A 21,639-nucleotide genomic window follows, 5' to 3' on the forward strand; every position below is an offset into this window, starting at 1 on the left:
GGATGCTTGAATGAGATTGTTAGTGAAGAACAGAGTGCTTTTGTTCCGGGTCGTTTGATCACGGATAATGTCTTAGTTGCATACGAGAGCATCCATGCAATGAAGAGAAGAAAGAAGGGGAAGAATTTCTCTTGCGCTGTTAAGCTAGATATGATGAAAGCCTACGACCGGGTTGAATGGCATTTTCTGGAAGCAATTCTACATAAATTGGGCTTTAGCATCGACTTTATCCGACTGATTATGAAGTGTGTCACATCAGTTCGGTTTTCTGTTAGAGTTAATGGGGAGCTGCTGCCGTTTTTTACTCCATCCCGGGGTCTCCGTCAGGGGGACCCGATCTCTCCATATCTCTTTCTGTTGTGCGCAGAAGGGTTCACGTCTCTGCTGAATTTCTTTGGAGGTAATTTCGTGGATAGAGGCATTAGAGTGAGCTACAGGGCGCCATGGATTAACCATCTTTTGTTTGCCGATGACAGTCTTATTTTCATCAGTGCAAACCCCCAGAGTGCAGTTAGACTTAATGAAATTCTGGAAGTTTATGGTTCTTGTTCGGGGCAGCGTGTTAACAGGGACAAGAGCTCAATTTATTTTACTCCCAACACCCCAGCTGCTATGAGGCAAAGTATGAAGCAGACGCTCGGCATTAACATGGAGGCGTTCAGTGAGCGTTATTTGGGTCTCCCGACAGCTGTAGGGAGGATCACAAGCGGTACCTTCGATCACATTGGTGAAAGATCGAGAGGAAAAATGCAGGGGTGGTCTGAAAAACATCTTGCATGCACTGCAAGAGAGGTGCTTCTCAAATCAGTGATTCAATCCATCCCAACCTTTTGCATGACGGTGTTCCTGCTGACTAAGAAAGTATGTAAAAGTCTGACATCGGCAATGGCGAAGTATTGGTGGAGCAGCTCTTTGGACAGGAAATCGCTACATTGGGTTTCTTGGAAAAACCTGGCTACACCCAAGTTGAAGGGCGGAATGGGCTTTCGTGACCTACACCTTTTTAACCTTGCTCTATTGGGTAAACATGGATGGCGATTTATGACAGATTCAAATTCGCTATGTGCAAGGGTTTTGAAAGGTTGCTATTTTCCCGATTGTGATTTCTTGCATGCTACAGTTCCTCGCACGGCATCAGCTACGTGGAAAGCTATCGTTGCTGGCCGGGAAGCCTTGCAGGCAGGGTTGATCAAGCGAGTGGTGAGTGGTGAGACTATATCTATATGGGATGATAAATGGATTCCCGATTCACACTCAATGAGGCCCTTGTTTAAACCTGAAGATACAGACTCGGTGAAGGCTAGTGAGTTGGTGTATGTTAGTGACTTAATTGATTCTGACAACTGGACTTGGCGGAGGGATCTAGTTCGCTCAGTTTTTGCACTACCGGATGCGGAGGCTATTCTCAATATTCCACTCAGATCAGGTGGTGGCGATGATTTTTATGCTTGGAACTTTGAACCATCAGGTGTCTACACTGTCAAATCTGCGTACCGGGCTCTTGTGACTCAGAAAGAGCATTCAGCTCTAGAGGAAGGGACGGCTACTGAATCCTCAATGACAGAAAAAGATATGTGGAATGCCTTATGGAAGCTCAAAGTGGTGCCGAAAGTGAGGGTCTTCTGGTGGCGGGTGCTGCGTGGTATCCTGCCAGACGAATGTACACTCAAACGGCGACATATAGCAGAGATTAGTAGATGCAAGGTCTGTCTCGCAGGCGATGAAGACTTGATGCATGCTATGATCACATGTTCTCATGCGAGAACGTTTTGGGATGAAGCTCGGAGATGGCTTGATATTGATCTGCCGAGACTACATCCGAGTACTTGGGCGAAGGACATTCTTTGCGACCAGCGTTTCACGGATCATGATCGGGCAAAAATCATCACGGTGATGTGGTCCATTTGGCATTCTCGTAATCGGTGGAAACATGACCATGAGCTTTCTGATCCGGTGTATGTAATGAAGGCAACGAGGGAGGCGCTGACCCTCCTGGATATTCCTAAGCAGCTGACTATGCTGCCTGGACACGGCTGGCGCCCTCCTGATGCAGGTTGTGTCAAAATCAACACCGACGGCGCGATCAATTTCGCGGATGGCAAAGGAGGCGCAGGGGGTGTCGCACGCTCCTCCGACCGCCTTATTGGTGCTTGGAGTAAGCCTCTTCTCGGGATCACGGATCCTCTCATTGCTGAGAGCATGGCGCTGCGTGAAGGGGTTCTCTTCGCCAGACTTCGTGGCATCTCACGAGTGATCATGGAGACGGACTGTATGGAGGTAGTTAACCTCTGGAAGACTCGCCACAATTCCCGATCTATTGTGGCTCCTTTGTTAGAAGAGATTGGAGAGCTAGCTTCGTCGTTTATTTCTTTTGATATTCAGCATGTAATAAGGACATCCAACTACCCGGCGCATCTTTGTGCAAAGCGTGCGAGCACTCTGAATGTGACCGAGAGCTGGATGGACGAGACTCCTAGCTTTCTGTTCAGCTGCCTTCTGGCTGACTGTCCAGCGAGCGCTTATGTTTGAATAAAGCTCTCTAGTTAAACGCAAAAAAAAAAATAGTGGGGGAAAAAATGAAAGCTGACAAGTGGGGCTCTCTTCACAGTTTTATGGGTGCAGGCAGGCTAAGTTGCGCTGGCCTTTTATTAGGACGGCAGCTCTTTTTCGCGAGCCTCTGCCGACGGCAGCTCTTCTTATTGTGAGCAGTGTACCGACCTCCCTATGCCCCCCTCCGGCACCTGGGCCATGAGGGTTCCAAGGGTAGCTTAAAGATGGGGGGCACTCTCTTGTGTGCTCAGCGCCATCTCAAAGGAAAGGCCCGTGGAATTAAGGCCGTGTTAGTTAGCCCCAAATTGTCAGCTCCCGCCCCCCAAAGCGTGGGGTGACAGGCCCGCGCTACCGGACCCAGCTGCTAACGATGCGAGCAGCCTCCTTTTAACTCGGCGCGCAGCGTTACAAATTCCCGATGTGGGACTAAATAATCTCGTAGCAAAGTACTCCTGTACGTATTGCGCCTTCCCAACAGAAAACATCATCCATACATTACATGTAGGCAAGCCCGTCAAGGATCTACTAATGTCATGATAGGCCCGCTCAGCCGCGACGAGAAAGAGAAATCCCCGGTGCCAACCGACGGCGAAATCCCGGCTTAATTTCACAACAGCGACGAGCACGTCGGCTGACAGTAGCTGGAGCCGCCCCCGCTGCTGGCCAGCACAAACGCACCCACCCATGTGCCCCCATATTTCCGGCGAGAGCGACGGCGAACGATCGAACCACAGTCCAAGTCCGCAGATCTCCAACCTGGGCGACATCGACGGCACCCCTTGCATGCCTGTGCCGTGACCGGGTTCAGTTGCATCAGTGGCCCAGCTCCATCACCGCGTGCTTCATCAGCTGCTGGTTGCGCCCGATCGATGGAGACACCACAAGGGGTAAAGCGGCCGTCCAGCTCGATCGGATTCCTATTTTTATATCCCAAACTCATCGCAACAACGGCCAAGACAAGATCACAAGATCGCTCCTATCTTGTCTCGGAGCCTAGTGAGTTCGAGGCAGGAAATCCATCACGGGAACATGGCCCAAGCTGCGCGCGAATGTGATCTAGCCCCTGTTCATGCTCTCCATGGAGTCACGGGCAGTCACTGGATCACACCGTGGTCGATCGTGCCGCTGCGTCGTCGTGCCCGTCGGCATCGACCAACATGCACGTATAGATCAATGGCTCATGGCTGGCTGGTCCTAAGAGCATCTCCAGTCGCGTCCCCCAAACCGTCCCCCAAACCGCGCCGGATTGAGCGTTTGGGGGACGTGTTTCGTTCGTGCCGCGTTTGGGGGACGTCGCTCCCCAGTCGCGTCCCCCAAACAAAATTTCGCAAATTTTAAACTTAACTAGATTCGATTAGATTCGTCCAAACTTACATAAATTCGAACGAAATTTGACTAACTTTAAAACTAAACCTAATCTAGAACCACTTGCGGCGACCAGAGGCGTCGTAGTACTGCTGGAAGTTGTACATCTCGTCGGTGACGACCTCCTGCTTGACGCGCTCGTTCACGGGCTCGTCCTTCACCAAGCCGCTTGGTCCTGCCTCGCCGTCGTCGGTGAGGTCCACCAGCGGCTTGCCGGAGTCGCGGATGGACATGGCGATCGCCGCGTCCAGGTCGCCCCTCCGAGCGTCCTTGTCGTCCATGGACGCCAAGAACGCCGCCCGCAGCCCTAGGCGATCCTCGGGGTCGTCGGCCGCCGGCGATGAGCCGCTGCCGCCGCTCGTACTCCGCCGGCGAGCCGCCGCTGCGATGCTTCCTCCGGCTCCTCCTTCACCTCCGGCTCGGGATGAGGGGGCGCCGCCGCGCTCCTCTGTCGCCGCCCGCTGCCGCTACCGCCACGCCTCGTGTTGACGGGCGTCGCCGGCTCCTCCTTGACCTCCCGTTTGGGAATGGTGTACGGCGCCGACCGGTACGACGAGGACGGTGTCGATCGCGCCGGTCCCGAGGAAGAAGAGTGCGAGGAGGACGAGTACGTCGTCCTCCTCGGCTGCCATTGAGGAGACGGCGGCGGCGACGACGGCATCTCCGGCCCTTGGAGCGCCGTTGCGGAGGCCGCGGATGACGTTCTCGAGGGTGCGCCCGAACGCCCCGCAACGGGCGCGGCCTTCCCTGTTCCAGCCGTTGGGCCCGCCGATGAGGCCGGTGGTGCCGTGCATCTCGACGTCGTACTTGGCCTTGAAGTACGTGACCCACCGGTCGTCGTTGTCCTTGGCCGCCCATGTCGGATCCGCCCGCTCCTCGGCGGTGAGTTGAGCCCGACGGGCCTTGATGGCGTCCCACCATTGCTCCGTGCGCGGCTCGGCGGCGGCGGAACGCCAATGCCGTTCACGGCCATCTTCCGGCCCGCCGCCGCTGGCGGCCGCATGTCCGGCGGGACTCGGATACCGGGCGTGGTACGGCGCCCACGCCTCCGCCATGGTGAGGCTGCCGCGTCCGAAGCCGCTCGCCGCGGCGATCTTGCGGGAGGACGAGCTCGACATTTTTGAGCGGCGAGGGAGAGGATCGCGGGAGGGGAGGCGGCGGCGACGAGAAGGATTATGAGCGGCGATAACCGCAGGGCGTCTTAAAACAGGCGGCGGCAGCGGTGGTTGCACGCAATAACTCCGGCGCGGACGGCCACGCGGCCATGCACGACGAGACGTGTCCCTGCGTCGCCCGGGAAAACAGGGACGCCATTAACGTCGCTTGACCAAAGGTAGGCGACGGGGTTTTAGCCTTCCGTGCCGCCGACGGGTCGGGCCCGCGTCGGTTGGCCTCGCTTTCGTTGTGTCCGGCGTCCCCGGAGCGTCCCCGTGGGACGGGGACGGGCTCGGGCGCCGGACACCGTATCGGGCCGCGCCGGACAAAAATGGGCTTTGGGGGACGCGGCTGGAACTCTTTTTTTGTCCGGCGCGCCCCAAATCCCTTTGGGGGATGGTTTGTGGGACGCGACTGGAGATGCTCTAAGTCAAGTGTATATCCAGGGCTTGCCCTAAACGGATATTTCGTTTTGATTTGCATGGATAAAAAAAAAGAAAAACAGCCTAGCGAGGCCATCCAAAATGATTGGTTTGTCCGCTTGGAGGCATTTCTCGTTTAAATATGAGGCAGGTTTGCTTGCAAAAAAAAAAAAAAAAAAAAGAGGCAGGTTTGGGTCGAGTAAGACATTAATCCGGTTTCACCCTTCACATCTTGCCCTCCCGGGTCGCCTCACGGGCGACTCCGGAGGACCCCCACGCCGCCACCTCCAGAGTTCCTCGATCCGCAGCGCTGTCCACCCTGCCGCCGCCGAAGGATGCTGCCCGTCGGCGGACGGTGGCGGTGGGGTGCATCAGTAAGCTTTTTATCTATTTTTAGTTGGCTCTAGATGCAATCTTCCGGTCTACTACTTGCCCCCGATCTAGCCATGGCTGGTTGCGCCGATCTGATCGCATCGCATCTGGCCGCCTTCGAGGAAGCTGCCGATCTATGTGCATGCTATCGGGCCACTGCTGGACTGCAAAAGAAACGGAGTCGCGAGCCATGGCGATGGCGGCGGCGACACAAGTGACCGGCCGGCCGGAGCGTGTGATAGCTGGGCCATGTATCATCTACGCACCAGCAGCATGCACGCACCGGCTGAAGATTGTTGGGCATGATCTGATGCTGTACACGGATCTGCACGTGTACGCAGAACTGTTGGCATTGCCATCAGATCAGATCATCTGATCTAGTCGAATAAAGGTCCTAGGGTTTCTCTCACGCTAAGACGAAGATCCGGCTGATGTTGGTCTTCATTGATCTGGTTGTAGTGTCGTGTTCCGGAAGGCTCTGCCGGTAAATGTAACAGTGCATCTTTTGCCTGAGTTTGCTGGATCGGATGGTATTCGGTCGTGCGCTCCCATGTTTTTCTCTGCCTGTTTAGGTTCAGAGGGAGCGCTTCGAAGCTCGGTCAGCTGTTAATATCATGGTGCATGTTCTCGTTCCATGGTGCTGACGGAGATTGTCATGGAGACCGTGATCCGGTGGACTGACAATGGTGGTTCGAGTCATTGCGGTGTTGAGGAATTGGCTTGTTGATCTGGGACTTGGAGCTTGGAGCAGCGGCATGCAAGTGGGGGCGACTGCACAGGAGAAGATCATAGTCCTACCTCTCAGGGTGAAAACCCAAGGTCTGTCCTTAGTTGGTTGTGCCTGGCAACGGCCTTGTTGAAGGCATTGTTTTGAGAGCGAAGACTTTCTTCAGGGTGAAAACCTACGATCTATGATCGGGCGATGACGGTGTTTGTGCATTGTTCCCTTCTTGAAGGCGTCGCTTTTGAAGAGTTGGACTTCAGGTGCTGTCTTGGTGGTGGTAGTGTTGTTGTTTCAAGGATTGAATCACTGTAGCGGGACTTTTCTTTTTTTGTATTTTTTCTTTCTTTTTTGGCTGTGTGCATCCGTACTACCGCTAGGGCAATACGTTGTTGCAGAGGCTGGGTGTAATTGGTATCTTCGCGATATTAATATATACTCTTTATCGAAAAAAAATGTCTGTGTGACATATGTGTCGGTCTATCCGTCTATGTTATCCATGTGGCGCATATGGTAGCCATATGCTGCTCCTCCTTTTCTTCTCTATCCTCTATCCCATGTCCAATCTCGAGACCACCGTCATCGGTTTGGCCGGTGCCGCTGCAACTCCCGATGGCCGGCGCCGCCACATCTCAAGGCCTCCTTCCTCCAGGCCCCTGCCCCGGTTGTCCTCATCCACCCTCCTCCTCGCCGGGGCACTTCTCCCCCAAGTTTATCGGCAATGTGGAGGGTGTAGGTCGGGGCTGAAGCTGCTGAGGCGAAGCATGGGCGGCGGACATAGCTCAAGACGGCCAAGAAGGGACGGTGACGCTTAAGGCGGCCGAGCACGGGGAGGCAGACCACGAAGGAAGCCTCAACGACTCCGTCGCGGTCTGCACTCGTCCGCCACCGCGACGGGTCTCCCTCTTCTCTCCTAGTCCAGGCAGTCACGTTCAAAAAAAAAATTGTGCCACTGGGTGGCAAACGAACAAGTTAAATAAAAGAAGAAATTTTATATCCGAAACTCGCCCAAATTGATAAAAAACCAACAAATTATGCGCGACCTGGAGATTGCACTAACTGCTAGCTAAGCTAGCTAGGCAGCTGGCTGATCATCCGACGCGCAGAACGGACCCTACCTTGCGTACAAAAATGAAAAGGAGCCTTGGCGTGCATGGCGAAACCGGGCGCGCGAATCAAGCCGCGAAACCCATTTCGAGTTGTCGCCCAACGATCCATCATGACCTGATCGAGAAAATGAAGAGACGAGGAATTCAGGAATCTTTTTGTACCGCCGTGTTCGCTTGCATGCATCTTCGTGCAAGGGACAGGAATGCACCCCTTTTTCTTTTGTCGCCGCAGCGACTACTGTTTCAGTCGCTAGCTCGTGATCCAATCAAACCTGCTGCGCCGCAAAGCCCTTTTAGTACTTACTCTTTCTTACAAAATTTAACTAAAATTTATTAAAATTTAAATGTATCTAGACTTTAAAGATTGATCTAAATCTTAACAAATCTTAGACATTTTTCACGGAGAGAGTATATTGCTTTGCAAGTTTTCATCCTTTTTTTTGTCAAATTCATCGACCTGCCAAATTCGGTTTTTCCTCCATCACTGTAGGTGCCTATACATTTGAGGATTTCTTGTATTTGTCGTCTTTCGCTACTTTGGATGTCACGAGGCTATGTGCATCACAGTTATGTAGAAGCCGCATGTAATGTTTAAACCTTTGTAAGTAACAAGTCATCATTTATTAAAAAAAACAATTTTGTTCATCAATCTACAACAGATGAAATTTAAACAATTTTTTTAGAAATTTCCGTGGGTTGTGAAGTATATTCTCATCATAAGAATTGGAGAAGGTTCAGGCCAAATTCAATTGAAACTTAACTTTTTTTTGTTTAGATAAACAATTTGTACAAAATGACTCCAAATAATTTCTTAAAAATCCAAAGTTCGATAGTATTTGGTGGGTCTCAAAGTTTACTCGATCTAGATGCATAGCAATGATTGGTAGCTGATCATGGCGTCATCTTCATATTGTCTCAGCACTTAAAACACCCATCTAAACATGTTCTTCTTGTTTTGTTGAGTACTATCATCACATTGCATTCAATTTTAGACGCAATATATGGCGGGAGAACGAAAATCATTTCGGTAGCCTGTGCAAAACTACAAACACACACAAATGTTTTGGCGGGTGGGGGTGCAAACATGATAGTCGGGGTACCTTGCTAGCAAATCAGAAAAATCAGGGCTTTTCTTATTAAAATGTGAAATTATTATTGCAATTCGAACATGTGTGTGAGATAGATGTGGGGTGCCGGTTTACAGTTGAAAGCGACATGCATGGGCTCATCGAATTACTCGTTGATCGTGCCAAAGTGGGATTCAGAGGCGGACCATTGTGGGGATTGGATTGATTGATTCATGGTTGGAATTAGTGCTAGTGGTGCACAGATGCAAATCTTGAAGATTGTGTTAGTAAACAATTTAATCTAGAAGATAACAATGGGATCATTGACAAAACACCCCATTTGTTTCCACTCTCTGTTTTGCACATGCAATATAATTATATTTTTGTGTTTTTTCCTACTTTTTGTATTTATACAACTCTGATTTTTCCTATTTTTGGTTTTAGAATCCTGGGAACTAAACAAGCTATGAATTTGTTCTTCTTATTTACTGCCATCAAATTCCATTTAATTTGCCTCGCACATAAATAAATAAATTGCATTCAGATAGAGTGCAGTGCATGTCGGGAGAAACAGACGACTCCGGTACAAGCGAGCTTGCACGATACGTAGTAGTGGTTTATTTCAAGGTGAGAGTGCCCTGTGTGGGCTCATATTCTCATCCATGGTGATGATAGGATTGGTGGATTAGGGCATCTCCAACCGCGCGATCCAAACGGACGCGCTGGCCCGTCCGTTTTGGGCCGTTTGGATCGCCGGCCGGACACGCGGACAGCGGCCCGCGTCCGCGTGTCCGTTTGGGTCGCGCGCTGCGCCCAACGCGCGGACGCATCGCATAATTCGATAAACACGAAAACAAAAGAAAAAAAAGCAAATTTAAACGAAATTTGATTAAAACATATGCCCTATTTTGGGCAAATTTATACATAGCCCTATTTTGGGCAAATAACTAACAAAAGAAGCCCCTATATGGGCTTTTAAATTTATACTAATATTTAAAACCCTCTATTAGGGTTAGGTCGGCGGCGCGGTGGCAGCCGGTGCGCCGCCTAGCCCCTGTGGGCGTCGTCGGCGACGTCGTCGGCGTCCACCCCGGGCCGCGAGGCGCTGTTGTGGCTGGAGCGCGCCGGGGACTCCGGCCACGGAGACCACAGGGCCTCCTCCCACGGCGAGTGGGGGTCCGGAGCCACCGACGCTGCGCCGGCGCACGGAGCAGCGCCTCCTCCCCGAGGCGCTGCTGTCTCTCCTGCCAGGCGCGGCGCCTGGCCTCCTGGCGCCGCCGCCTGTCCTCCTGCCGCCGCTGCTTCTGGCGGCGGTCCTCGTCGGCGCGGCGCCCGGCCTCCTCCCGCCGCGCCGCCTCCTCCTCCTCCCGTACCGCCTGGCGGGCCTGGGCGTAGAGCTCCCAGCCCTCCGCCTCCTCGACCTCCCGCCGGGCCGCCTCCTCCATCTCGGAGGTGCGAATGGCCGCATGGAGGTGCGGCCATTGCGCCTCCTCCTCCGCCGCCGAGATCATGAGGGCGGCGCGGAGGTCCGGGTCCTCCTCCGAGGACTCCGGCTTCGGCTCGAGGAGGAGAGGCGGCGATTGCGGCAATGCCGCACCGCCGTGGGCGGCCTCTCCGATGTGGAGGCCGCGCTGGTTTCCTCCCGATGGCCGCAACGCCGGCGGACGACGGCGGGCTGGCTGCTCGCCTCGTCGTCGTTCGCTCCGGGGAGCGAACCGTCGCTTCGGGGCCATGGCGGCGGTTTTGCTCGGGGAGTGGAGTGGGGACCGGAGTGGAGGGCCGGATCCCCTCCGGTCCCCATTTAATAGTCTCCCCGGTCACCGATAGGTGGGCCCAAGGGAGACGAGGCGACCAGCGCGCGGACGCGAGCGGACGGCGCGTGCCATCCGCGGCCACGCAAACCTAGCCCAGATTTGGGCCGGGTTTGCGTCGTTCCGGACATCGCGGCCGTCCGCTTTTGCGGTGCGTCCCCGCGCTGGGCCGCGTTTTTGTCCGGCTCGACCCAAACGGACGCGCGGACGCGGTTTGGGTCGCCCGGTTGGAGATGCCCTTAGTGCGGGAACTAGCGCTAGTGCTGCACCAATGCAAAACTCAGGGATGGTACCGTAGGCGTAGTAATTTAATCTCCATTCATACTGCTAGTGGTGGTTAATAAAATGGCCGGGTCACTCAACCAATTTTTTTACTGAAGTATAGAAGACAAGAGTGGTAGAAGAGACAAGCAGCGAACCAGCTTCCTTCTTTGATTGCAAAAGGAATGCAACCGCATGCCGTGAGCAGCAATGTTACATCTCCGGCAAAAGACTGAACCAATATAGATCATGGCGCACAATGTACTTGATCCGCGCCAATGAAATAAGAGGAGTAGAAGGAAGAAGAGCCAAAAAATACTCCGTATATAAAATCAAAGAAGAAAATGTGTTGATCATCGCACTTGTTGATGAGCACGAGAGACGAGGTCGGTGACGTTGAGCCCCTGGACGACGAAGCTCGCGATGAGAGGAGGCCGCTAAAGCTGGCGGAGAAAGAAGGCAGCGCGCCGGCGTTGCTGGCGAGAGAGGAGGGCCCGTCCCGCCGGCCGGTCTCCACCCATGTGCCCCCATATTTCCGGCGAGAGCGACCTGGAACGAAGCACAGTCCAAGTCGCAGATTTCCAACTTGGCGACAGCGAACGGTACCCCTGTTAAGCAGCACCGCATACTTGTGTCGTGATCAGGTTCAGTTCCATCACCGCATGCTTCATCAGTTGGTTGCGCCCGACGGAGACACCACACAAGCTAAAGCGGCTGCCCATCGGATCTTTTTTATACACCTAAAAATAGGTTTATCACGGAAAATGGTCTTCAAAGCACGATTGTCCGCTTGTGTCAGGGTGCTCCTAGCGGCCCCACGCATTTTGTCCGCCTAGGTTTGAATGTTTTAAGCATTACACAAATGCATCACAAATAGATTAATACTAGCCATATTTAGGCCGTTCAAACCACGACATCAGTGTTACGAATTATGCCTAAATGTTGTCCAATTCACAGTAGGCATAGTACAATAGTTCCAAAAGGGGCACAAGAGGGCCATCGAAGCCATAGTGCTGACGATGATTATGTAAACTCGGGTGACCAGGTGTATCGTTGGTGAATCTCGGTTTGCTTCTTCTCGAACAATGAGAGCTGGTCATCATCTGTGTTGCTCTAGTAGGCGAGCATGACCTTGGTGTTCTCCGCCTGACACTTGGCTTCGGTATCAAGATTTTTGGCCTCAGCATTAAGCCTTGCACCTCTATGGCATTTTTGGTAAGGTTGATGTAGATGGTAGCAATGGTTTCCTTCTCTAGCCGTTTCTTCCCGTCCCTTTTTTTCTCCGCCCAAATACGATTTTTGGGAGTGGCGGAGTGGAAGTAGCTTCTGTTCCATTGGCAAGCGGGTGGGGGTGGGGGGGGGGGGGGGGGTTGTTCATATAGGACTCAGTACTCGCGTTGACTTCTCTCAACGATTGCGTAGATGCATTTTGACCCTAAATTTGGGTCATGTTTCATCCCTGACGTGGGGCCGTTGGGTTAGTATGCAGATCCATGTTTTATCGGCGTCAACGCAATCGGCCGCTTTGTATCGTGTTGCGTCGGGCGCCAGAGATCCCTAAGTTCAAGGGAGGATATCCATCACGGAACATGGCATGCGTGTGAGTGAATGTGATCTAGGCCTGGTTCATGTTCTCGATCGAGTCACGGGCAGTCACTCTTGCCGTGCCGCTGGCCGCTGCGTCGTCGTGCCCATCGGCATCAACCAACATGCATGCTTCGATCAATCCTACCGTCCACGGCTGGTGCTAGCTATGCCAGCTGATCATCAGACGCGGAGAACGGGCCCTACCTGTAGTACAAAAAGGGTGAACCCTAAAAAACAGAAAAGGAGACCTTCAGCGCAAAAAAAAGAAAAAAAAAACCTAGCGTGCTGAGCGAAACCCATTTCGAGCTGTCGCCCAACGATCCACCTGTCGCCATTCGCTCATGGCCTGATCGAGAAAATGAGGAGACGAGGAATTCAGGAATCTTTTTGTACTGCCATGTTGCATTTATCTTCGTGCAAGGGACAAGAATGCAGGCATGCAGCCCTTTTTCGTTTGTCAGCAGCGACTACTATTTCAATCGCCAGCTCGTGATCCAATCAACCCGCTGCGCCGCAAAGACCTTTCCTTTTTATGTTTTCTTTCACTTTTTTCTTCCAAACATTACTTGAGCTGCCTACTTAAATTAAATCCTATAAAAAGATGAAGTGTGTTTGATTGCAGCAAAAAAAATCATGAGGTATGACCTAGTGTCTTTTTATTTAGACTACTAGACTCCTATATAATTAGTTTCTATAAAAAAAACATAGGATCTAAATTCTATACTAATCATATGAATCAAATGAGGCCTAAAAGTTCAAAGTAGTGAAGTGGTATTTCGTCTAAAAAAAATTAACGATGGTTCAGCGCCAACCATGTTTAAGTTTCATCTTGAACTAAATCAAGTCACATTCATCGAATCCAAAACTAGTTATGTTTTTTAGTCTAGCACCATCACCTTTTGGTAAAGAATTACTCCCGCCGTTCCTTTCTATAGTGCCTATAGATTTTTGGCATTTGTTTCAGAATACAAGGTTGTATCTTGGTTTTTTTTCAATTACCTCCTCCTTCGTTCAGCTCCCACACAACATGCGTGAGAAAAAAATCCATACAAAATTAAAAACAATTAATTGAGATTCCTAATACATGGCCCAACGATTTCTTAAAATTAGGCAGCAATGTTTTACTTTCCTTAATTGAACTTGGTTCCACATATATGGAGAATCAACAAGAGAGATTTGTGGGATTTGCTATGGTAAGTTAGGAAGATATAGATTTCCCAAATTTTACGTTGATCTCAAATCATTCAGCTAGGGGCTCTTGTGTAAAAAATACACTTGCGCTAATTTTCGTGCCAAAAACTATAGGCACTATAGAATGAAACAGAGGGAGTACAATTTAAAGTGGGTTGCAAAAATATGTTCTCATCATAAAATTGGACAAGATTCGGACCAAATACTATTTGACACTTAATTTATTTGTTTTAATTTTATGAAATTTAGATAAAATTATTCCAAATAATCTCTGGAAAATCTAAAAATTTCTCGAAACACTTGGATTCGATGTGTTTGACCTATAGGTCACCTTCATATGTCTCAAGTCGAAGGCATAGCGATGAATGGTGGTTGATCATGGCGCCCTTTGCAGATTGTCTTACCCACACCTGTTTGAACATAATACTATCATCAAACTGCATTCAATTCAGACGCATTGTGCCTCTCGGGAGAACCAAAGTCCTCTAAGATAGATGCGACTTGCTGTTTTACTTATATGCGAAAGCTATATGTGTGGACTCATCGGATGACTTGTTGATATTGCCAAAGTGCGATTCAGAGAGGCAGCCCATGGTGGGGATCAAATTGGTCGTTTAGTGGTGGGTTACCGCTAGTGGTGCACCAATGCAAATATCATAAATTTTAAGAGCGGTAGATAATTTAATCTCGATTCACTAGCAAATGATTTTACAGAATAGAAGTATCAGTGGGAGGAGAGACAACACCCTATTTTTCGTGTGTTGTTTCAATTATCTGTTTTGCACATGCATTATAGTCATATCAGTGAGTTTTTTTTTCAAAAAAAAAGTATTTAGAATCCTATGAACCAAACAACCTATGAATATGTTCTTCTTGTTTATTATAACTGAACTCCATTCTACTTGCCTCGCATATAAACACATAAGTTGCATTCAGTTTAAAAGCAATGCATGGCGGGAGAAACAAACGACTCCGCTACATGTTAGCACTGGTGAGATATCTCGGACACGCGCATAGTCCTTTCCCTAAAAAAAATACTGGCGAGATATTGCAGAAAACCGGTTTACCTGCAGGTGAGAGCGACATGGGTGGGTACTTTGATTACTCGTTGATCGTGCTAATGTGGAATTTGAGCCTGCCCATGGTGGGGATTAGATTTCTGGTGGTGGGATTATTCGTAGTGTTGCACCAATGCAAACCTCGGAGACTGTAGGAGTGGTAAATAACTAATGGTTTTACGACAACATTGACAGCACAGATAAAACACACAGCCCACCCCAACCCACCCAAAAAAAGTTGTGTGTTTTTCATCATCTAATTTACACGTGCAATATAATCATTCATCTATGTGTTTTCCTATTATTTTTTTTAATCCTATAAACCAAACAAGCTATAAATCTGTTCTTCTCGTTTACGGTCACCGAATTCCATTCAACATGCGTCCAAACAAACAAATAAATTGCATTCAATTTAAACGCAATGTATAGCGGGAGGAAAGAAATACCTCTGGTACATGTGAGCAGTGACGGGATAATGTAGAATGCCGGTTTACCTGCTGGGTTGAGAGTGACATGTGTGGGTTCTTTGATTACTCTTGAATGACCGTGCTACAGTGGAATTTTGAGCCAACTCTTGGTGGGGATTGGATTGGATAATTAGGGTGGGACTAGCGCTAGTGTTGCACTGATGCAAATCTAAGAGATTATAGGCGTGGAAAATAATTTAATCTCGATTTATTTGCTAATGGTTTAACATAATAATGACAACTGTTGGAGCAAAGATAAATCAGCTATATTTTACAAATGCATTATAATTATATTTCTACATTTTTTCTATCTTTTGTTTTCATAATCCTACAAACCAAATAAACTACGAACATGTCCTTGTTTACTGTCACTGAATCCATTCAATTTGCCTTCCAAATAATTAAATACATTGCATATACTGTAGTATAATTCTTGTGGATAGTCTGATAGGTAATGCATTATGATACTTCTTCCGATCCATATTACTTATACCTACAATTTAAATGTATAGCATCAAGTAATATGAGTCAGAGAGAGTAGCTTTGTTGTGGCTAGTGTGATACGTAAGAGCAATTTCAATAGTATATCCAACTGTTGGCTATAACAAGATGTCATATCATTTGTAGTCATCATATAGCTAACATGTACAATAGTTGGCTATAAGAATGTAGTACTTTACTAATATATGGTCCACCTTTCACTCTCACAAGGTGCCTAGGAGCACGTGCAAGAGCTGGCTATTGCATAGTAGCCCACCTCTCTTCTCTCTCCTCTTCTCTCTCCTCTTCTCTCTCCTCCAACTCATCTAAAATATATTATTTAATATCTTATAGTCAGCTGACTGGACTCTATTGTACTTGCTCTAATGGAGAGTATCGGTTTACCGCAGATGAGAGCTACTACATGCGTGGGCTCTTATTTTTTTATCTCCCAAAGTTGGATTGAGAGGCAGCTTAAGGTGGTGATCAGATTGGTCCATTAGTTGTGGGATTTGTGCACCGATGCAAACTTCATTGTGATTGTAAATATTTTAGTAATCTTGATTCACACTGAAAGTGGCTGTTGCCATAGACTCGAGTCACCCGCCAATGTTTTTACTGAATCATCAGAAGACACGAGTTGGAGCAGAGACAAGCACCGAACCAGCTTCCTTGTTTGATTGCAAGAGGAATGCAACCGCATGTCGTGAAGAGCAATGTTACTACTTCTCCGGCAAAAGAGGGAACCAATATAGATCATGGCGCACAATATACTTGATCCGCGCCAATGAAATAAGAGGAGGAGGAGGATGAAGGAGAGCAAAAGAAGAAGAAAAATTACAAAATCCAAGAAGAAGAAAATGTGGTGCTAGCTCAGGGCGCCCGGCACTGCGCCCTGATCTTGCCCTTGCCGTTCTTGGCGGTGAGGACGTTGACGCGTCCCATCTTCTTCATGGACATGGCGAAGGCGGCGTAGAACTTGATGGGGTTGGTGAGGTCGTTGACGATGGCGGCTGCGGCGGCGTTCTGCATGAGCGCGGCGTCGGATGCGAGCAGGCCGCGCTTGTTGATGAGGTTGGTGTAGTAAATGCCGTCGAACTTGAGTGGCGTGTTGCCGTCGAGGTCGACGGTGGCGGCCGAGGAGCTGGCGTTGTTGGGGCACTTGCCGATGAGCACGGCCGCGAGCGTGGAGTCGAGCAGCGGGTCGACGCTGGTGGCGTTGCCGGCGTAGAGCCGGGGGGTGACGCTGGAGCAGCTGGCCTTGCCGATGGTGTGCGCGCCGGAGAGCGCGACGAGGTCGGTGACGTTGAGCCCCTGCGCCGCGAAGCTGGCGAGGAGGCCGGCGAAGCCGGCCGAGAAGGAGGGCAGCGCGCCGGCGTTGCTGGCGAGGGAGGAGGACCCGTCGCGGCGGCCGGTCTCCACCTGCCAGAGCGAGGCCTGGAACTGGTAGGAGACGGCGTCGCGGGCCGCGAGCGCGACGATGTCGGCGCAGGAGACGACCCCCGGGCAGGTGGCCTCGAGCTTGGTCTTGATGGCGTCGATCACCTCGTAGCCCCCCACGGAGCCGTTGGGCGGCGCCGACTTCTCGTTCTGCGACGCCGGGGTGTCGAGCAGGATGGACGCGTCGCAGCCCTGCAGGATACACGGAGAGGAACACGGACGCTGTCAGCAAAAAAGCAAACTCGCATTTTCAAATTTGGGTTTGAAATTTCGACGGTGCGCGGGGCGGGGGCGGGGCCGGCGCAAGGGGCCAAAGCTGCCGCTGCAGTCGCCGTACCGGCGCTGCAGCTTTGATAGCTGTATGGCGGGCACCAGCTGCCTGCTATGGCCGATGGACATGTGAGCGCGGGCGGGCGAGGGTCGGAGTAGGCCATTGGCCGCACCGGAAAAAAATGACAAGATTCACTTTGCTCCCCCTTTTGTACTAGTCTAGTATTTCTCGCTCTTGTTTTCTTGCTCGGCTGTGTCGATACGGGAAAGTGGAAAAGGTGCCGTAATGCTTACGTACTCCACATAAAGGTCACTCCCTAGTCCACTCCACTCTGCAGTCAAAACTGAAAAATCTCGCGGTAAAATGTCACCACTTGGGCAGAAGCAGAAACACGATCTGTATGCTACTAGTAGTACGCAGGAGGGTTAATTAGAGCGACGAGTCAGAGGGCTCTTGACTTGATTCGGACATGAATGTTGCGAGCTAGAAATGGAATCCGCAGTTAATTTCCTGCCGGGGAAAGGAGCACTTTCCCGTCGGTCGGTCGGCGGCTGGACCCGGCGCCGACGGAAGCGGACACGAGCAAATCAAGTGGGGAGCTGGAGCAGAGGACACCGGCCAGTTACAGAAAGGAGAGGCGAGGTGGAGCTGGAGGTGGCGGACGGACCTGTACGAAGCAGTCGTGGAAGTGGAGCCTGAGGAGCCTTCCGGCGAGGGCTGGGTTGGCGGCGACCATCTGCCATGTGATGCTCTTGACGGTGGCCTCGGCGCTGGGGCAGGAGGTCTGGTAGAAGTTATAGGCGAGGCCGGGGTTGGTCTCGAGGAGCCCCGCGCGGCCGGGGGTCACTAAATGGGCGAGGACAACGGCGCCCCACCACGCCACTGCTCCTCCTCCTCGCCACCACCACCCCGCTCCTCCTGATTGCCGCCTCATCCTCCTCTGCCTCTCTCTCTTCTTAACTCACTCTTCAGTTCCAGAGTTCCAGAGCGAGAAGCGCTGGCCTCGGAAGAGAGAGAGAGAAGAGAGAGGTGGAGGATCAGAAGAATGGGGAAAGAGAGAAGAAAGAATGGGTTCGTGTTTGGTGATGACAGTATCATTAAGGGGGTGGCTGGACGCTGCCCTTTATAGGCTCGGCTACGACTACGAGCTACGGCAACTCAACTCAACCCAGTGGCTGGCTGGCTGGCTGACTGTGTTATCTATCTATCTGCACTTGCCAGCGGTTGTAGATAGCAACCCACAGCGAGCGAGCGAGGAGAGGACTAGACAAACTTAACAAGGAGTAGAGGAGGTGGCCTCGCCAAGCTGCAAGCTGGTTTCAGTTTGGAAGCTAGAGCGCGGCACCGTGGTCCGTCCAGATCAGGCCATCAGGGGACACGGACGAGCTGGGTTCCACCTGTGCGTGGCGTGCCTGGCCGCTGTGCGGTGCGGCGGGGCACGACGGCATGCGTGCCGCTCCAAGGGAACCGTTTCGTCACCTCCCTGATGGATAGGCATAGTAGCGGAAATGAAAACTGACTCAGAACATTGTATTTTCTTCTTCAGAACGGTCGGTCGATCTAGGGCGGCCGATTGTTAGAGCGTGTCCACCGACCCGACGGAAACGGATTGATGCATTTTGTACGTTTGCTTACCTAGACTGATTTCTTGCACCACTGCATTAGTGGAAAGAAACAACCTGCGCGTTTGAGACGGACCATGGGTCAGAAAAGTTATGTTATTTGGTCGCCTGAACCGCTCATTTCTGCACCGGGTAGGAAAGTGAGCGTTCATTGTTTGGTTTCTCGCATGTTTTTCCCAGTTTTACTTACATGGTAACGTGGTGACCTTATCTCATCCATTACAAGTATGGACACGTCACCGACCACGAAGCAAACAACCACCATGCCACCGTCGGTCACAAGCATCACCACGTCGCCGATCACGAAGACGAAGACCACCATGACACCGTCGATCACGCTGATCATAAGGGCATCTCCAGCGGCGCGACGCATTTCGGACGCCCAAAAGTGATCGGCAGCGTCCGTTTGCGTCGCCCAGCGGACATATTTTGACAGCGCGTCCGTTTGCGTCTGGGTGTGCTCCCACGGGCGACCCATTTTTGAATTGCAACATAGTTTGATCTTCTTACAATTCCTTTGGTTTTCTACCACGAGCGACTGATTCATATGAAAACCAAACATAGAAAATACATAAAAACTATACAAGACCTAGACTACTTGGTTCCTGACGGGCCGGCACCGTCGTTGCGTCGCTCGCTGGCCCGCTTCTCCGCCGCCTCCCGCGCGGCCGCTATGGCCCGGTGCGCCGCCGCGTCCTCTTGCGCGCGCACGCTCCGGCCCTCGCGTTGGCGGCCTCGTCCTTGAGCATCTCGAAAGACTCGACGAGGGCCCGCTCCTCCACCGCCTTCTCCTCCGGCGTCGGCGCATCGTGGTCATCGGATGACCATGAAATCTCCGAGTCGTAGTCCTCGGCCGCAGCGGCGGCCGCCAGCCCTACGCTGCTCCAGCCCGGCGCCGACGCACCGCATGGGCCGCCCGCTCCTCCTCTCGCTTCCTTCTCCGCTTCAGCCCGAGTCCGCGGCGTCCCCGACCGGGGTGGAGGAGGTCGGTGCTCGTCGCCGGAGTCGAACCCGTCATCGGATCTCGAGGCCGGGGAGGTGGAGTGGGAGGTGAAGGTGGAGGTGGAGGCGCGGACGCCTCGGCCGCGCCGGCGCGCTCATGGTGGATCTACCGAGTGGCGCTACGCAGCCGGCGGCTAGGGTTTAGTGCGGAGGAGATGAGATGCCGGCGCCCCGTTATATAGGTCGGAGGCATGGCGACAGCCGCGCCACGCGGGGCATCACCATTACTACGCGCGGCACGCGAGGCAGCCGCGACTCGCCGAAGCGACGCCTCGCCGCGCGATCGGCGGGAGAAGACGCATCGACGCCGCGTCCGCTAGCTGCGCACGTCTACTAGCTGCGCACGCTCGCGGAAGCCGAGGCACGCAATTAACGCGGCCCCGCAAAGGCTGCGGCGCGCCGCCCGCAAGTAATGCCGCCGAAGACGAGCGGCTAGGACGCCGCCGGCGGGCCCGTGCCGGCACCAAGCGGTCACTTTGCGCGTCCGCGCAGCGTCCGCCGAGACGTAAACCTGGCGCATATTTGGGCCAGGTTTGCGTCTCGCGACGGCCCGGTCACTTTGCGTCGCGCCGCTGGAGAGGGTGCACGACGCATTTTCGGTCATGGCGGACACAAACGGTCGCTCAGCGTCCGTTTGCGTCGCGCCGCTGGAGATGCCCTAAGCATGGGCACGCCGACGGCCACGAAGACGAACACCACTATGGCACCGCCGGTCACGCTGGTCACGAGCATCAACACGTCGCCGACCATGAAGACGAGCATCACCATGACACCATTGTTCACGCCCGTCACAAGCATCATCATGTCGTCGACCACGAAGATGAACACCACCATGACACCGTCAGTCACGCCGGTCACAAGCATCACCATGTCGCCGACCACGAAGACGAACATCACCATGCCGCCACAATCATGGATTACCAGCTCTCACTTTTCACCTATCATCACCACGTCGCCGTCCATGAAGACGGCAAGCAAGAAGTTGAGAAAGAGTACTCCAAATATACTCAGAGTATAATAGCAAGTCATTTATCTGTGTATGTACACAGAAACAAAAACCCGTCAACATGAAAATCATGCGGAATGGCGAGGTGAACCTACTCCTCAAAGAAAATTTTGAATGATTGAGCGTGTGCGACGGATTTGACAAAATTCTCTTAAAACTTCATACACGAAATTGACGATTTATGATCTGACGAAACTAGAAACCGATTGTAGTAATTTATTCATGTCATTGATGTGCATCTTTTTTCATGTAAATCTTATTTTGATTCGGAGTATGGTTGTAGTTGTTTGAAGAGAGGGTATGTGGAGTAGTGTAAGGGAGATTGAGACTAAGCGAGTCCACGTGCAGAGGTTGCATCCATCGAGCAAAGGAGTGAAGACAATGGGCTAGGCCCGCTGGAAACACTCATTTCGTGTGTTTCACTAGATGCACGCAAAACACTAACCGTGCGATGCAACAACGCGGGTGAGCCCAGGTAACCAAACGGGCCAAAAACTGCGCCCCCCATGCGAGCCAAGGAGCCTCCAGGCTACCAAACGCGCCCTACTAATCCACACAACATGAGGATAGCTAGAGCCGCTACGCAAACCGACAGTTTTATCAGCTAGGCTGAGAACGTGTCGTCCCGGATACAACACGGTTTGTGCGCATGTCCACTCTTTGTTACCCCGGTACCGCATGG

At 51.8% G+C, this 21,639-nt stretch overlaps 1 protein-coding gene across 1 annotated transcript; it reads right to left on the reverse strand.

Annotated features, from left to right (window-relative positions):
• Nucleotides 1–16,352: 16,352 nt before the first annotated feature.
• Nucleotides 16,353–18,471, reverse strand: LOC124665001 (peroxidase A2-like). The gene is made up of 2 exons (XM_047202402.1): nucleotides 17,995–18,471; nucleotides 16,353–17,248 (listed from the first exon to the last, which is right to left on the reverse strand). Exons 1-2 carry the CDS (start codon nucleotides 18,259–18,261, stop codon nucleotides 16,490–16,492), a joined length of 1,026 nt encoding a protein of 341 aa, XP_047058358.1. The 5' UTR covers nucleotides 18,262–18,471; the 3' UTR covers nucleotides 16,353–16,489.
• Between the last annotated feature and the right edge of the window lie 3,168 nt (nucleotides 18,472–21,639).

The sequence above is a fragment of the Lolium rigidum genome, chromosome 6 (assembly GCF_022539505.1).
Source record: "Lolium rigidum isolate FL_2022 chromosome 6, APGP_CSIRO_Lrig_0.1, whole genome shotgun sequence".
Classification (NCBI taxonomy): domain Eukaryota; kingdom Viridiplantae; phylum Streptophyta; class Magnoliopsida; order Poales; family Poaceae; genus Lolium; species Lolium rigidum.

What these genes read in the sequence shown, in the direction of transcription:
- LOC124665001 (XM_047202402.1), bottom strand. Translation starts at nt 18,261, where the DNA reads ATGAGGCGGCAATCAGGAGGAGCGGGGTGGTGGTGGCGAGGAGGAGGA. An exon ending in TCCACGACTGCTTCGTACAG is followed by an intron (nt 17,249 to 17,994) that starts GTCCGTCCGCCA and finishes TGTATCCTGCAG; the next exon opens with GGCTGCGACGCGTCCATCCT.